Source organism: Pogonomyrmex barbatus, unplaced genomic scaffold (assembly GCF_055798465.1).
Source record: "Pogonomyrmex barbatus isolate J1 unplaced genomic scaffold, ASM5579846v1 scaffold15, whole genome shotgun sequence".
NCBI classification, from domain to species: domain Eukaryota; kingdom Metazoa; phylum Arthropoda; class Insecta; order Hymenoptera; family Formicidae; genus Pogonomyrmex; species Pogonomyrmex barbatus.
The window spans coordinates 3,892,089-3,910,124 of record NW_028297111.1 but is presented as its reverse complement, the minus strand read 5'-3'; the positions used below and the strand labels follow the sequence as shown (position 1 = coordinate 3,910,124).

The 18,036-nt window shown below is 46.6% G+C and overlaps 1 protein-coding gene across 1 annotated transcript; it reads right to left on the bottom strand.

Moving 5' to 3' along the window:
- Positions 1–12,717: 12,717 nt before the first annotated feature.
- On the bottom strand, positions 12,718–13,808 carry LOC148937263 (uncharacterized). The gene has a single exon (XM_089073558.1). It carries the CDS (start codon positions 13,806–13,808, stop codon positions 13,119–13,121), a length of 690 nt encoding a protein of 229 aa, XP_088929684.1. The 3' UTR covers positions 12,718–13,118.
- Positions 13,809–18,036: the final 4,228 nt, after the last annotated feature.

Here is an 18,036-nt window from a genome sequence, read left to right as displayed (position 1 = left end):
TGAAAAGCGTTGCCCCGACGGGCATTCTGCAGGTTCACGGCGTGTATCTACTTCTCGTCGTAATGAATTGAAATCGCCCCGTAAAATAGTAAGGGCTTCCATCATTTCGCGGAGCATTGTGTTACTGTTTTCGGCCTCGCATCTCTCTTTACGCAATGCTCGGAGTTCTGCTTGGCATTCCGCTCGTTCGCGAGCCAGAATCTCCGAATCGGCTTGTAATTTAGCGCTGGTTTCTTCCTGCGCAACGCGAACACGCTCCAGCTCCTCTTCCGAAAGAGGTTTCCTTGGGCCTTGTCGCGTATTCATATCGATATTTTTCGCGGCCTTGACAGGTGTCCGTTGCATTAATAATTAAAGTGAGAAATAACTGCTTCTCTTACACGCGCGAAATATTGGCAATGACGATTATTGTCCGAATTATTAATAATATTACGACTCATTCGGATATGAAATTTAATCAAACCGACGGGAGCGGTCTACCGGATTCGATAAGCGGCGTGGTGGAATACCCAAAAATGTATCAATCCCACCGCTGTCACCAATTTGTTGTTACGTCGCAGGCGAGACGTGCTACGCGTGGAGCGAGTCTGCTCGCACTGGGCTGCGTGTTGGTTTTTTGCAAAATAACTTGACCGGATTACTGATATAAATTGCGGTTGTATAATCCGTATAGAAAAGTCGATAGTCTCCTGGAAAAGACGATATCATGCGGTCCTATCTCTGCGTCTACGTCAATGACGGTAGGATTCGGTAAATCGTAAAAAGAAGTACTTTCTTCGCGTAAATATTCCAGAAATGCCACGAATGCCTCGGAGCAGGGATCGCAGTCGGTTACCTCGCGCCAAATAGCCAATCCAGTGCCGCAAGAATTGCAAAGCCTTTCTTCTCGAGTAGTCCCAACGTTAATATAATGTCTTAAGATAGCGGTGAATTGTTGATCGAAATTATACTGGGATTTACACTCTAGGCATATAAGACTGGCGGAATTTGTATCGGTAGCTATACCGACAAGACCATAACCGAATTCGACTACACACCGAGAGATACTTATTTGGTCGTTAAAGACGGCGGCTGGATGTGTTCTTTCCTGACGCGAGCTTTCCGATCGTCCTCTGCACATAACGCGTTTCACGAACAAGAAATGAAAATTCACTTACTTTTCGTTGGCCCGGTTCCTGGATTCGGGCTTCCGATTCTCGTTGTCGGCCTGGCGGGTCTCGGGATGCACACTAGGATGCGGCGTTGCTGGATTCGGAGGACTTGGAGCCCACAGGCTGTTCTCGAAATACGCTTCGTATTCCGGCTGGTAGGTTTCTTCACACCCGAGCAGTTCACTCAAATCACCGGTGAGCGCGGATTTAATTTCGTATAAGGCGCGGCGAATTGCACGCTGACGTCCGGCACGGTTTTTACGATTCTTAGGCATCGGGAGTGACCATGAAGGGAAAATACTACTTCCCTTACAAGTTACGAGTATTAAATTGAACTTTCTAACGCGATGACAATCTGTAACCCTCTGTGGAGAGTAGTGCGGGTGGACGCACAACTTGCTAGCCAAGAGGCGGGACAGGTTATCAGATATTTCGTAATTTGACGGTTTAAAAGTGCGTGAGAAGCGATACCTCTCTTGGGGGTAGTGCGGGTGGACGCACAACCTGCTAACCAAGAGACCAAGCACGGCCTCCCTGGACGCTTGCGTTTGATTGAATTTCGCGTGGTCACTCTACCTCGCGAACTCTGTCGATTGTACGTTTCGCTAGGAGGGGTGGAAGAGTTTGGATTTATTAATTATTTAACACTGATCACTTTTCACTTATATATATATATATTGTAGAATATTCAGATACAAGATTAATACAGAGATTGATTAAATTGTAAACGCTTTTACAGTTAAGTTTAAATTGAATGATGTTAATAAAATTGAATTGATTCGAATTTATTTCTTAACACTAGAATTGGAATTGATTTGAGTTAACACTTAGAATTGGAATTGATTCGAAATTATTCTCTTAGCACTAGAATTGGAATTAGTTTGAAGTTATTTCCTACTACTAGAATTGGAATTGATTTCTCTTAACACTAGAAATTGAATTGGAAGAGGGAGTTCACGGACTGGAGGTCCTCTCCAGTCGTATTCGCGGGATGAACTGAACGCAGTCGGCCGTGCACTGATGTGCTTCGATTCGGCGGCTCGAAACTGCGGCGACGCTATGGTGGGGTGCGCGCCCAATGTGGGAAGCGCTGGCGGTGGGAGTGCGGCGCTCGCGTGGGAGGCCAGAGAGTTGCCCTGGTGGGGCTCGCGGTGGCCTAGGGACATATCACGTCTATTCCTTGTTCCGTGCTATACAAAAGTTATCTCTATAAATTTGAAAAGAGTAACATTTTTACCATAGGGCATAAAATTATTAATTTATTCGTTTATTCTGACGCGACACACGTGACACACGCCATTTGTAAAATCTTTTCGGTGTAGAATCAGTGTACGACGAGAATTACGAACGACTATTCAAAGGAAGTTTCTGGTCACCGAGGTCGCCTATAGCGTGGAAACTGACACCATTTCATTCCGCACTCCGAGATTGCCGCCGATGCGAATTGCTGCAACCGATCCAAGGAAAAAGAGATATCAAGAGATCCGGAGCAAGATCCTCTTCGACTATTACTAAAGGTAGGACGAATTAAAATAATGCACGTACTTGAATCATAAACAAATAAATGTGTAAAGGACAGATATAGCCACCGTGTAAATCCGAAACTTCTCCCGGAGTAATTTATATGCATCGCGTCAGCCTTTGCTATTGTATCATCGAATTCGGCTACGGGATATTCGGACTAGCCAACGACTTTAACGACGCTAGACTTTTGTGCAGCCAATGCAAAATAAATTATATTCGTTCTCATCCGGAACAACACTTCCGACTAGTTCTCAGACATTAATATATTAATATCGGCAGAAATATTAATATCGGCAGAAATATTGCAATACGAACGTGTGAACATTGCACAACTGAACTATACATTCGCCGAGAATTAAATACTTGCAACGCGTGTCTAGACGTATTTACGGCCTTCTTGAATCACTTACGCGATAGAAGTTCAAGTTTTCGAATCATTACCAGATCCCACAATTATAGATATTGAAACAAGCATTGGGATGCACGACATTATCTTTTCAAGAAGACTGAGTTTCTTCCTAAATAACTTGCACCAATTGAATACGAGGTCAAGTAATAATTAAAGTTCTTCGCTTAGGTCTTGACCGCTTAAGACTTCTGTTGCTTATTCAATAAATTATTCACTGTAACGAATGACTGAGACCCTTGCCGGGGTTTCCGCTGTTCTCAGATTTGAAAATTTTGGCGTAAGGGTATCCCCCATTCAGCTCGGCGCGAACACGGTTCGATTACCTAACCAGTTTCGCCCGGACGTAAATACGTTGCGACGTCACACCGTGACGGACGTAACAAAGGCATTGTTACGTCACAGGCGAGACGTGCTACGCGTGGAGCGAGTCTGCTCGCACTGGGCTGCGTGTTGGTTTTTTGCAAAATAACTTGACCGGATTACTGATATAAATTGCGGTTGTATAATCCGTATAGAAAAGTCGATAGTCTCCTGGAAAAGACGATATCATGCGGTCCTATCTCTGCGTCTACGTCAATGACGGTAGGATTCGGTAAATCGTAAAAAGAAGTACTTTCTTCGCGTAAATATTCCAGAAATGCCACGAATGCCTCGGAGCAGGGATCGCAGTCGGTTACCTCGCGCCAAATAGCCAATCCAGTGCCGCAAGAATTGCAAAGCCTTTCTTCTCGAGTAGTCCCAACGTTAATATAATGTCTTAAGATAGCGGTGAATTGTTGATCGAAATTATACTGGGATTTACACTCTAGGCATATAAGACTGGCGGAATTTGTATCGGTAGCTATACCGACAAGACCATAACCGAATTCGACTACACACCGAGAGATACTTATTTGGTCGTTAAAGACGGCGGCTGGATGTGTTCTTTCCTGACGCGAGCTTTCCGATCGTCCTCTGCACATAACGCGTTTCACGAACAAGAAATGAAAATTCACTTACTTTTCGTTGGCCCGGTTCCTGGATTCGGGCTTCCGATTCTCGTTGTCGGCCTGGCGGGTCTCGGGATGCACACTAGGATGCGGCGTTGCTGGATTCGGAGGACTTGGAGCCCACAGGCTGTTCTCGAAATACGCTTCGTATTCCGGCTGGTAGGTTTCTTCACACCCGAGCAGTTCACTCAAATCACCGGTGAGCGCGGATTTAATTTCGTATAAGGCGCGGCGAATTGCACGCTGACGTCCGGCACGGTTTTTACGATTCTTAGGCATCGGGAGTGACCATGAAGGGAAAATACTACTTCCCTTACAAGTTACGAGTATTAAATTGAACTTTCTAACGCGATGACAATCTGTAACCCTCTGTGGAGAGTAGTGCGGGTGGACGCACAACTTGCTAGCCAAGAGGCGGGACAGGTTATCAGATATTTCGTAATTTGACGGTTTAAAAGTGCGTGAGAAGCGATACCTCTCTTGGGGGTAGTGCGGGTGGACGCACAACCTGCTAACCAAGAGACCAAGCACGGCCTCCCTGGACGCTTGCGTTTGATTGAATTTCGCGTGGTCACTCTACCTCGCGAACTCTGTCGATTGTACGTTTCGCTAGGAGGGGTGGAAGAGTTTGGATTTATTAATTATTTAACACTGATCACTTTTCACTTATATATATATATATTGTAGAATATTCAGATACAAGATTAATACAGAGATTGATTAAATTGTAAACGCTTTTACAGTTAAGTTTAAATTGAATGATGTTAATAAAATTGAATTGATTCGAATTTATTTCTTAACACTAGAATTGGAATTGATTTGAGTTAACACTTAGAATTGGAATTGATTCGAAATTATTCTCTTAGCACTAGAATTGGAATTAGTTTGAAGTTATTTCCTACTACTAGAATTGGAATTGATTTCTCTTAACACTAGAAATTGAATTGGAAGAGGGAGTTCACGGACTGGAGGTCCTCTCCAGTCGTATTCGCGGGATGAACTGAACGCAGTCGGCCGTGCACTGATGTGCTTCGATTCGGCGGCTCGAAACTGCGGCGACGCTATGGTGGGGTGCGCGCCCAATGTGGGAAGCGCTGGCGGTGGGAGTGCGGCGCTCGCGTGGGAGGCCAGAGAGTTGCCCTGGTGGGGCTCGCGGTGGCCTAGGGACATATCACGTCTATTCCTTGTTCCGTGCTATACAAAAGTTATCTCTATAAATTTGAAAAGAGTAACATTTTTACCATAGGGCATAAAATTATTAATTTATTCGTTTATTCTGACGCGACACACGTGACACACGCCATTTGTAAAATCTTTTCGGTGTAGAATCAGTGTACGACGAGAATTACGAACGACTATTCAAAGGAAGTTTCTGGTCACCGAGGTCGCCTATAGCGTGGAAACTGACACCATTTCATTCCGCACTCCGAGATTGCCGCCGATGCGAATTGCTGCAACCGATCCAAGGAAAAAGAGATATCAAGAGATCCGGAGCAAGATCCTCTTCGACTATTACTAAAGGTAGGACGAATTAAAATAATGCACGTACTTGAATCATAAACAAATAAATGTGTAAAGGACAGATATAGCCACCGTGTAAATCCGAAACTTCTCCCGGAGTAATTTATATGCATCGCGTCAGCCTTTGCTATTGTATCATCGAATTCGGCTACGGGATATTCGGACTAGCCAACGACTTTAACGACGCTAGACTTTTGTGCAGCCAATGCAAAATAAATTATATTCGTTCTCATCCGGAACAACACTTCCGACTAGTTCTCAGACATTAATATATTAATATCGGCAGAAATATTAATATCGGCAGAAATATTGCAATACGAACGTGTGAACATTGCACAACTGAACTATACATTCGCCGAGAATTAAATACTTGCAACGCGTGTCTAGACGTATTTACGGCCTTCTTGAATCACTTACGCGATAGAAGTTCAAGTTTTCGAATCATTACCAGATCCCACAATTATAGATATTGAAACAAGCATTGGGATGCACGACATTATCTTTTCAAGAAGACTGAGTTTCTTCCTAAATAACTTGCACCAATTGAATACGAGGTCAAGTAATAATTAAAGTTCTTCGCTTAGGTCTTGACCGCTTAAGACTTCTGTTGCTTATTCAATAAATTATTCACTGTAACGAATGACTGAGACCCTTGCCGGGGTTTCCGCTGTTCTCAGATTTGAAAATTTTGGCGTAAGGGTATCCCCCATTCAGCTCGGCGCGAACACGGTTCGATTACCTAACCAGTTTCGCCCGGACGTAAATACGTTGCGACGTCACACCGTGACGGACGTAACAAAGGCATTGTTACGTCACAGGCGAGACGTGCTACGCGTGGAGCGAGTCTGCTCGCACTGGGCTGCGTGTTGGTTTTTTGCAAAATAACTTGACCGGATTACTGATATAAATTGCGGTTGTATAATCCGTATAGAAAAGTCGATAGTCTCCTGGAAAAGACGATATCATGCGGTCCTATCTCTGCGTCTACGTCAATGACGGTAGGATTCGGTAAATCGTAAAAAGAAGTACTTTCTTCGCGTAAATATTCCAGAAATGCCACGAATGCCTCGGAGCAGGGATCGCAGTCGGTTACCTCGCGCCAAATAGCCAATCCAGTGCCGCAAGAATTGCAAAGCCTTTCTTCTCGAGTAGTCCCAACGTTAATATAATGTCTTAAGATAGCGGTGAATTGTTGATCGAAATTATACTGGGATTTACACTCTAGGCATATAAGACTGGCGGAATTTGTATCGGTAGCTATACCGACAAGACCATAACCGAATTCGACTACACACCGAGAGATACTTATTTGGTCGTTAAAGACGGCGGCTGGATGTGTTCTTTCCTGACGCGAGCTTTCCGATCGTCCTCTGCACATAACGCGTTTCACGAACAAGAAATGAAAATTCACTTACTTTTCGTTGGCCCGGTTCCTGGATTCGGGCTTCCGATTCTCGTTGTCGGCCTGGCGGGTCTCGGGATGCACACTAGGATGCGGCGTTGCTGGATTCGGAGGACTTGGAGCCCACAGGCTGTTCTCGAAATACGCTTCGTATTCCGGCTGGTAGGTTTCTTCACACCCGAGCAGTTCACTCAAATCACCGGTGAGCGCGGATTTAATTTCGTATAAGGCGCGGCGAATTGCACGCTGACGTCCGGCACGGTTTTTACGATTCTTAGGCATCGGGAGTGACCATGAAGGGAAAATACTACTTCCCTTACAAGTTACGAGTATTAAATTGAACTTTCTAACGCGATGACAATCTGTAACCCTCTGTGGAGAGTAGTGCGGGTGGACGCACAACTTGCTAGCCAAGAGGCGGGACAGGTTATCAGATATTTCGTAATTTGACGGTTTAAAAGTGCGTGAGAAGCGATACCTCTCTTGGGGGTAGTGCGGGTGGACGCACAACCTGCTAACCAAGAGACCAAGCACGGCCTCCCTGGACGCTTGCGTTTGATTGAATTTCGCGTGGTCACTCTACCTCGCGAACTCTGTCGATTGTACGTTTCGCTAGGAGGGGTGGAAGAGTTTGGATTTATTAATTATTTAACACTGATCACTTTTCACTTATATATATATATATTGTAGAATATTCAGATACAAGATTAATACAGAGATTGATTAAATTGTAAACGCTTTTACAGTTAAGTTTAAATTGAATGATGTTAATAAAATTGAATTGATTCGAATTTATTTCTTAACACTAGAATTGGAATTGATTTGAGTTAACACTTAGAATTGGAATTGATTCGAAATTATTCTCTTAGCACTAGAATTGGAATTAGTTTGAAGTTATTTCCTACTACTAGAATTGGAATTGATTTCTCTTAACACTAGAAATTGAATTGGAAGAGGGAGTTCACGGACTGGAGGTCCTCTCCAGTCGTATTCGCGGGATGAACTGAACGCAGTCGGCCGTGCACTGATGTGCTTCGATTCGGCGGCTCGAAACTGCGGCGACGCTATGGTGGGGTGCGCGCCCAATGTGGGAAGCGCTGGCGGTGGGAGTGCGGCGCTCGCGTGGGAGGCCAGAGAGTTGCCCTGGTGGGGCTCGCGGTGGCCTAGGGACATATCACGTCTATTCCTTGTTCCGTGCTATACAAAAGTTATCTCTATAAATTTGAAAAGAGTAACATTTTTACCATAGGGCATAAAATTATTAATTTATTCGTTTATTCTGACGCGACACACGTGACACACGCCATTTGTAAAATCTTTTCGGTGTAGAATCAGTGTACGACGAGAATTACGAACGACTATTCAAAGGAAGTTTCTGGTCACCGAGGTCGCCTATAGCGTGGAAACTGACACCATTTCATTCCGCACTCCGAGATTGCCGCCGATGCGAATTGCTGCAACCGATCCAAGGAAAAAGAGATATCAAGAGATCCGGAGCAAGATCCTCTTCGACTATTACTAAAGGTAGGACGAATTAAAATAATGCACGTACTTGAATCATAAACAAATAAATGTGTAAAGGACAGATATAGCCACCGTGTAAATCCGAAACTTCTCCCGGAGTAATTTATATGCATCGCGTCAGCCTTTGCTATTGTATCATCGAATTCGGCTACGGGATATTCGGACTAGCCAACGACTTTAACGACGCTAGACTTTTGTGCAGCCAATGCAAAATAAATTATATTCGTTCTCATCCGGAACAACACTTCCGACTAGTTCTCAGACATTAATATATTAATATCGGCAGAAATATTAATATCGGCAGAAATATTGCAATACGAACGTGTGAACATTGCACAACTGAACTATACATTCGCCGAGAATTAAATACTTGCAACGCGTGTCTAGACGTATTTACGGCCTTCTTGAATCACTTACGCGATAGAAGTTCAAGTTTTCGAATCATTACCAGATCCCACAATTATAGATATTGAAACAAGCATTGGGATGCACGACATTATCTTTTCAAGAAGACTGAGTTTCTTCCTAAATAACTTGCACCAATTGAATACGAGGTCAAGTAATAATTAAAGTTCTTCGCTTAGGTCTTGACCGCTTAAGACTTCTGTTGCTTATTCAATAAATTATTCACTGTAACGAATGACTGAGACCCTTGCCGGGGTTTCCGCTGTTCTCAGATTTGAAAATTTTGGCGTAAGGGTATCCCCCATTCAGCTCGGCGCGAACACGGTTCGATTACCTAACCAGTTTCGCCCGGACGTAAATACGTTGCGACGTCACACCGTGACGGACGTAACAAAGGCATTGTTACGTCACAGGCGAGACGTGCTACGCGTGGAGCGAGTCTGCTCGCACTGGGCTGCGTGTTGGTTTTTTGCAAAATAACTTGACCGGATTACTGATATAAATTGCGGTTGTATAATCCGTATAGAAAAGTCGATAGTCTCCTGGAAAAGACGATATCATGCGGTCCTATCTCTGCGTCTACGTCAATGACGGTAGGATTCGGTAAATCGTAAAAAGAAGTACTTTCTTCGCGTAAATATTCCAGAAATGCCACGAATGCCTCGGAGCAGGGATCGCAGTCGGTTACCTCGCGCCAAATAGCCAATCCAGTGCCGCAAGAATTGCAAAGCCTTTCTTCTCGAGTAGTCCCAACGTTAATATAATGTCTTAAGATAGCGGTGAATTGTTGATCGAAATTATACTGGGATTTACACTCTAGGCATATAAGACTGGCGGAATTTGTATCGGTAGCTATACCGACAAGACCATAACCGAATTCGACTACACACCGAGAGATACTTATTTGGTCGTTAAAGACGGCGGCTGGATGTGTTCTTTCCTGACGCGAGCTTTCCGATCGTCCTCTGCACATAACGCGTTTCACGAACAAGAAATGAAAATTCACTTACTTTTCGTTGGCCCGGTTCCTGGATTCGGGCTTCCGATTCTCGTTGTCGGCCTGGCGGGTCTCGGGATGCACACTAGGATGCGGCGTTGCTGGACGCGGAGGACTTGGAGCCCACAAGCTGTTCTCGAAATATGATTCGTATTCTGGCTGGTAGATTTCTTCGCACCCGAGCAATTCACTCAAATCACCGGTGAGCGCGGATTTAATTTCGTATAAGGCGCGGCGAATTGCACGCTGACGTCCGGCACGGTTTTTACGATTCTTAGGCATCGGGAGTGACCATGAAGGGAAAATACTACTTCCCTTACAAGTTACGAGTATTAAATTGAACTTTCTAACGCGACGACAATCTGTAACCCTCTGTGGAGAGTAGTGCGGGTGGACGCACAACTTGCTAGCCAAGAGGCGGGACAGGTTATCAGATATTTCGTAATTTGAAGATTTAAAAGTGCGTGAGAAGCGATACCTCTCTTGGGGGTAGTGCGGGTGGACGCACAACCTGCTAACCAAAAGACCAAGCACGGCCTCCCTGGACGCTTGCGTTTGATTGAATTTCGCGTAGTCACTCTACCTCGTGTTACGTCGCAGGCGGTGGCGAGATTGCCAAAGCAAATCGCCACGTGGCACTGGACCAAGGCGGGAATACGCTCGCCTCTCGGCGACGCTGCCAGCGATCGAGCGGCAAATCGCCAACAGCGGTTCGGAAGAATTAAGGAATTAAGGAATTAAGGAGTACGAAACCCTGATTATACTGCTCGAATCCGCGGGAACCCCTCCGATAATGTCAGCGGCGAATTATTAAGTTCTCAGGAAATTTCAGTGAATTACACGGCTAACGTTGCGTTTAACCAGACGTTGGGCGATTATTAGACTGTAAGCGGATCAGTGCAACAGAGAAGTTGGTTAGCCGGCGCGATAGGATGCCGTCGGGAGCGGGATTGGTCTCGTCGAGGTAGTATCGCCCGCAGATGTTCTCTATAGCGTTGCCTAATTCCCTGAGCACTTCTAGAGACACAGTAAAAACTTCGGTGCAGTCAGGGCAGAGCTCAATGTCGCGGACTATTACAAGACTAGCGCGGCAGCAATCGCAATGATCCCGGGCGGAAGTATACCCGAACTGGAACGCGTGGGCCAATTCAAGACGATACGTAAGAGTTCCCTCTGGTATTTCCTCCTTACATCGAAAGCAAAGATATTCGGCACTATTAGGGAGTAACTCGGCGATAGCGTCGTCCACGCGTCGATATCCGAACGTGGTAAGGCAACGCACCGTGCTCCTACGGTATCTGTATACGGCGGCCGGGTGAGTGCGCGAATCTCGTGGCTCGAGAAAGCAAGGCGGGCACATTACGTCAAATAACGGGAATTAATATTACGCGGCGAATATTCAATATTAAAATGATATTACGAAACTGGAATATTTCCGTGCGTAGCGATAAACCGGCTCAAAACCCTACATGCCTTAGGAGAAAGTGGCAAGGGCGGCAAAAAAGGGTCGGTCGTAAAACCCTTCCGGTCGGGCGATGCAACTATGCGACGGTCGGTCGACGCGAACAAAACGAGTGACGCAACCCGAAAGAATCTTGAACGCGAGTACTCTTATATTCATTCACGTCTAATTCCTTTATACTGTATATTTTACTGAAACGTATGCAAGATGGGAACGCGAAAGCAACCGGGAATAAAACTTGATGTATGATTTTCACCTACCTTTCGGTGTCCGCTCTGCGCAGATACTCCTCGAGGGAGATGCGTGGTCCGAAACTGCTTCCCTGGTAAGCTGCTACGGGGGTGGACGGGGCCGGTAAGGCGCTCCAGAGGCGGTCGTGCACGAGAAGTTCGTACTCGCCGTCGTAACTCACTTCCTCGCCGATGATCGCGTTATGATCGTAAATCGCGGCCACGTGGAGGTCGTATTCAAGCCGCCGAAGTGCGTTGTTACGACCCGCGCGATTCCTCCGTGCTTTAGGCATTCGGCAGAGGCTCCAGGCGTATATTGTATTTAATTAAAAGATTAGAATTACCGCGTGCTCGAAGTCCAATGTTTCCTTCGTGGTAAGTGCGGATAACGCACAACACCTTGCCCCCGGAAACGATTGGAATTCTCGCTTTAACTGCTAATTATTCGGTAAAATAAGGTTTGAGTTGTTAATGCCCGTTGCCTCTTTAGCCTCGCGAACACTTCCGATTTCTCGCGGCGATAGGAAGGATGATGCAATGAATGACACGTGGCGAATACACTGTACTTACTATATTCAAATATTCATGAATCGAATTACACTCGCGTAACACTTGGTTAAATTTAGAGCAATACAAAATTTAGAATACAAATGATCACTTAATTAACTTAACTAGATTGAGACGAAATAGAATTGACTTAAAATTAGAATTGGAATTGGGATTGGATTTGGATTGACACTCGCACGATGTGTACTACTCGACGGCGCGTACAAGAGTGGACGAGCATGGCCGCGCGTTGTAACGCGTGCCTGCGGCGGCGCTGTTGCGCAACGTGGCGGTAGCGTGGGTACGCCAACGCACGTGGCGCAAGATGGCGGATGGCGTGGGCACGCCAAAGCACGCGGCGCAAGATGGCGGATGGCGTGGGTACGCCAAAGCACGTGGCGCAAGATGGCGGATGGCGTGGGTACGCCAAAGCACGTGGCGCTCGCGACGGTCATAGCCTATAAAGCTAGACCAGACGCACATATCTATAATGGTCGTTGGTCGGCCAATCAGCGCGCGGCTGACTGGAGATGATGCGCAACAGCAACGCGAGCCTTATTGTAGTATTAATAATTTTACAATTATTTAGGTTCATTGTTAGCGTGATTTATTTATTATTATTATTTAATTTTATTACTTATATTTATTACAGTGTATATTCACTGGCGGTAAGGCGCAACGCGCGATATGTCAACGGCAGGAGAGCCGGTTGTTGCCAACTTTGGCTTGAATAGTGGCGCTTCTGCGCAGGTGGGAAAAGGGGAAGAAAAGAAATTTTTACGTTGGCTCTCCTGACGTTACACCTCCCCCCCTAAGAAGAAATGCAGGGCCAGGTGCCGTGCATTTCCCCTGCTCTACTAGAGGTTGAGTTGCAGAAGGTTTGAGCTACAATTATTTTACTTATGTTTATTCGTCTTATATTCTAACGCTTGTAATTAGTTATCGCACTTATTTGTCTCTATACTACGTCCTCGCGTAAGTATTTTTGGAGTTCACTGTATGACCGCACATGCTCACTAAACTTTTCCTTTTCAGCACTAGGGGCGATTTCGGGCGCCGTCGGTGTGTCTTCTGTCGAGCTCTGAGCTATTGGCATGAGGCGTTCCCTGCTAGGCGAGTCGGTTTTTGTTGCTGGGTTACCCATATGCAGCAAAAGGTTAGTGACCGACGACCATACTGCTCCCAATATATGAAGGCTCCATCCGTATATTCTGTGCAACGCGTATCCGTGGATGATTGTATCGATCACCAACTTGATAAGTCTGGCTATCACGAATAACGCCAAGACTCCTGCGCTGGCCGAGCCAAACGTAATAAATCCTTGCCATAATCGCTTCCCTGTGCTTTCAGCGATCCGATCTAAAGACTTTTCGTCGAGAAGATTCATCAAGGAAATACTCCCGCTCGGGACGTCCTGTCCTAAGGCCCCTCGCGCTATTGTATTCAGCATAGACGGCTTTTCGACTGGGAACATTATGTGGTCTCGCAGTCGGTTCAGATCGTCCGCGGAGTAGATTCCACTGGTGGCGAGTGCGTCCGGACTGACGTATTTCCACGTGGGGGTAGAAAGCGGCTGGATCGTCGGCGGAGGAAGCGACTCGATCGGCTTCAGGCCTACTCGGTACCAACTGCCGTGTAGTTTGTACATGCCAGAAAGCAACTCGTTGCAGTCTTTGTGTGTTCCTGTCCTGGTCAGAATTCTGGTGCGTGGCAATAAAAAGTGTGACGAATTGCGGTAGGTAACTGGCAACTCGTTGTAACACTCTTCGGTATGTCGCAGCTTGCATTCTACTGGGACGCATTGGACAATATGGATGACTTCTCCGGCTGTGACCGCCGTGTATCCAGGGGCTTTCATTATCCGGAAGGCCATTTCGTCTGGGGCTATAGTTGCCAATGAGAGCGCATTCTGGAGGATCTGACGCTCTAATGCACATTTCTGCTCCATAATGTCGTGGTAAAGCCTGGTAAATTGCGTTTTCACGTGTTTCTCCACGTAAACGAATTTCGAATTCACATAGGAGAATATATCTAAGTTGTTAACTGAGATCTGTGACTTAGATTTGAACGTGCGTCCTCGCTGTGTTTCCAATATAACAAGCTTTGGGTGCTCGGTCTGGAAAAGTCGATAGCCACATAGGTTGAATTCCGTCGTTTTTGTCAAGGCGAACGTTGTATCTCCGGTGGTCACTGTATATACCACTGGGGCAGTTTGTTTGGGCTTCGGCGACAGTTTTATGGCCATACCCTCGTAAAGTATATCGTACTGGTTGAAGTGGCAGCTGTCGTCGGACGGTGTTTTCCAGAAGGTTTCCGTACCGTCGAAATCGGCGCAGCTCCCCAGTTGCACGGGGCAGCGCGTTCCAGATGGCAGATTTAATGAGTTCGCTGACCGTTTGAATGGTGCTTCAAACGTCCTCAATACCACCTTTAAGGATGCTTGTACTACCACGCTCTCCCATGCTCCGAATCCGTCCGTGTACTGCGTTCCGGAACAACGGCCGTCAGCGTGCGTTTGTCCAGCCATAGTGACGCTCCTATGATTCGTGGCGTTTACAATCAATCTATCCACGAAGGCGGTTCCCAGCGCGAGAGTTCCAGTCTCGTGGATTTTCTGGCAGGTTTGCCAGCCGATCTCTTTGATGTACACCTTTCGACCGTCGGATACAATTGATATGTGTGAGTGCATGCCGCAGTAGTATATGGTCCGGTCGATTTCAATTCGGCATTGAATTATTGGCAAGCTCTCGAAATCGGAACTCTGCATGAGTTGTACGTACGTCTCCGTGCTCGCTGGCTCCATATCCTCGACATTACAGGCGCCGACGTCCAGCAGCGACAAGGTTGTGATATTGAGTCCGCTGCCTCCACAGTCATAGCCCGTCAAGCCAAAGCTGAGCGTCGGGAACAGTAAAAGCGTTAAGATTCGTTGTGGCTCCATGTTTCTTCAAGGGGTGACGTGTGTCGACTGCCGCTTGGTTGCTCGCTCGCCCCCGGCTCTGGTTGTGGTGGGGCACGGCGTGTGGTGGGGCTCCGATTCCCCGCCTTCTTCAGTTTGTCCATATGGATAATACGCAATTTACCTGGCCTTATCTCTAATTTAACATTATTATTACTTAGCACGTCCGCTATTTTGTAGGGACCGGTGTATTGTGGACTTAATTTATTTCTCACAGGTTCTTTAAGCATGTACACCTGGTCTCCCGCTTCAAAGTTGCATGCCTTAACCCTTTTATCATAGTATCGCTTTGATCTAACCTTCGCGGCATTCAGGTTACGACGCGCGGCTCTCTGGGATTCGCTTATTTTCGCATTTAGTTCGAGTAAGTAGCCAGCGTAGCTTTCGTCGCGCTCGTCCTCGGGGAAGGGATCGCTTTCGGGAGTAAGCGCGACGCTCCCGTAGACCAATTCGTGAGGGGTGAACTTCGTTCCCTCATGTACGCTCGTGTTGTAAGAAAAACTAGCTAATTTTAGATATTCGTCCCAATCGTGGTGGTCATTGACAAATTGTTTCAAGTACTCCCAAAGTACATGGTGCGAGCGCTCCACGGAGCCATTGGACTGAGGGTGGTACGCAGTGGTCTTACACTGTTTAATTCTGAATTTGCGAGCTATGTTGCGCATTAAAGAATTTAGAAAATGAGACCCTTGGTCCGTTAGTACCGCTCGCGGGGCACCATGCACGCAAATGAATTCGTTTACGAAAGCGTCGGCCACGTCGATAGCCGAGATCCCCTTGAGGGGGATAGCTAGTGAATACTTCGTCAAGAGATCTTGTATAGTAAATATGTACGAGTGGTCCTTGCGAGTGGTGGGGAGCGGCCCCATGATATCCATAGATATCTTATCAAACGCTTTGTCGGGTGTATCCGTTAGAATCATGGGCTGTCGGGTCTTTACTCTAACCAATTTTTTTAACTGGCAGCCTTCGCAATTATTTATGAACCGCGTTACTTCTTCCTTCAGTCTAGGCCAATTGTACCGCGATTTGAGGCGCGCGCATGTTTTGTTTATGCCTTTATGGCCTCCTATTGCGGACGCGTGATATTCCTCGATCAAGCGGATTCTATCTTCGGGGGGTGGAACAGTGATTTTATTACCGCATATCGATATTTCTATATCTTGGTTCCAAAATGCGTCGCGAATAACCTTTTCTATTTTCCTCCACGGTACTCCACTCGCATCCCCCCTGCAGACAGATATGGACCGTATGTCGAGTTCGTTCGTGACGTCGAGTAGTGACATCACGGCCTCACTAATACTTTCTAGCGTGGTTATCGCGGAGACATTTACTTCAATCGGCAATGCAATAATTCGCCGTTTGCCGCTTTGCGTGACGTTTGCCCTGTTCAGCATGACGTCCCGCAATTTAGGCAGTAGTCCCTGTTGGCTGAGCATCCGAGCCCCTAAATCGCAAGGTTCACCTTGGACGCTCACGAATACCACCAGGTTGTCGCTTCTACTCGTAAAGTTATCTACGATTTCCTTCACTTTCGCGTGATGGAATTGAAACGGAGCGTTATTCGCGTTAAATAGAGATTCTTCGCTGGTGTCACTGTCGAGGTCCTCGTCGGAAGTGACGACGTGGGGGCGGATTTCGGTATCGTCGTCGGTTGACGAATCTTCCTCGGGCTCGCTATCGTTCCGTCTCGCGATATTCGATGTGCTCTCGAGGGGAAGGACGGGAAAAGCGGGGTTTCGTGACAGCGCGTCTGCGTTTACATTAGTTTTGCCGGCTCGATACATAACTTCGTATTCGTATTCGGCTAATTTTAATCGCCATCTGACTAATCGTGACGTGGGGTCCTTAACCGAATGCAACCATGTCAAGGGTTTGTGGTCGGTGACGAGCTGGAATCTTCTTCCGTATAAATATGGTCTAAAGTAATTTACGCAATAAACTATAGCGAGCAATTCCTTTTCGATCGTGGAGTAGTTCTGTTCCGGCGGGTTTAGTAATCGGGACGCGTATGCGATAGGGAGATCCTTGCCAAGCGGTCCCTGACTGAGGATTCCGCCGATCGCGAACTTGGAGGCGTCTGTAGTTACGACGAATTGTTGAGAAAAGTCGGGATATTGGAGAAGGGGTTCCGTGCATAGGGCGTGTTTAAGCTGCGCGAACGCGTTTTCCTGTGGATCGCCCCATCCGAACGGTACCTCCTTTTTTAATAAGTCCGTCAGAGGTTTAGCTGTTTTCGAGAAGTTCGGTATGAATCTCCGATAGTAACCCGCGAGTCCGAGAAATTGTTTAATGTTTTTCGCGGTATGGGGGCGCGGAAAATTTTCAACGGCGTGAATTTTTTTCGGGTCAGGCTTCACCCCGTCTTCTCCGATTACGTGGCCCAGATATGTGACCTCTTTCCGCAGAAATTCGCATTTGTCAGGCTGGAGGCGGAGCTTCGCGCCTCTCAATCTTTCGGCCAGCTTATTAAATTTTATTTCATGCTCTCGCAGTGAGCTAGCATATACCACAATATCGTCGAGGTACACGAATACCTCGGTTCCTTGGAGGCCGCTCAACACCTGATCCATAAGTCGCTGAAAGGTCGCCGGGGCGTTTTTTAACCCGAACGGCATGCGTTTAAATTCATAGTGCCCGAAAGGCGTGGAGAAAGCCGTTTTCGGCGCGTCCGACTTATGCATCGGTATTTGATGGAAACCCGACGCTAGATCGAAAATGCTAAAATATTTCGCGCTTCCCAGTTGATCTAGGATTTCGGTTATGTTGGGGAGGGGGTACGCGTCGCCTATTGTTTTCTCGTTGAGCGCTCTGTAATCTATGACCATGCGCCATCGTTTATTACCTTTCGAATCCGGTTTCTTAGGAACAATCCACAGAGGGGAATTGTACGGGGAATTGGAGGGACAGATTACGT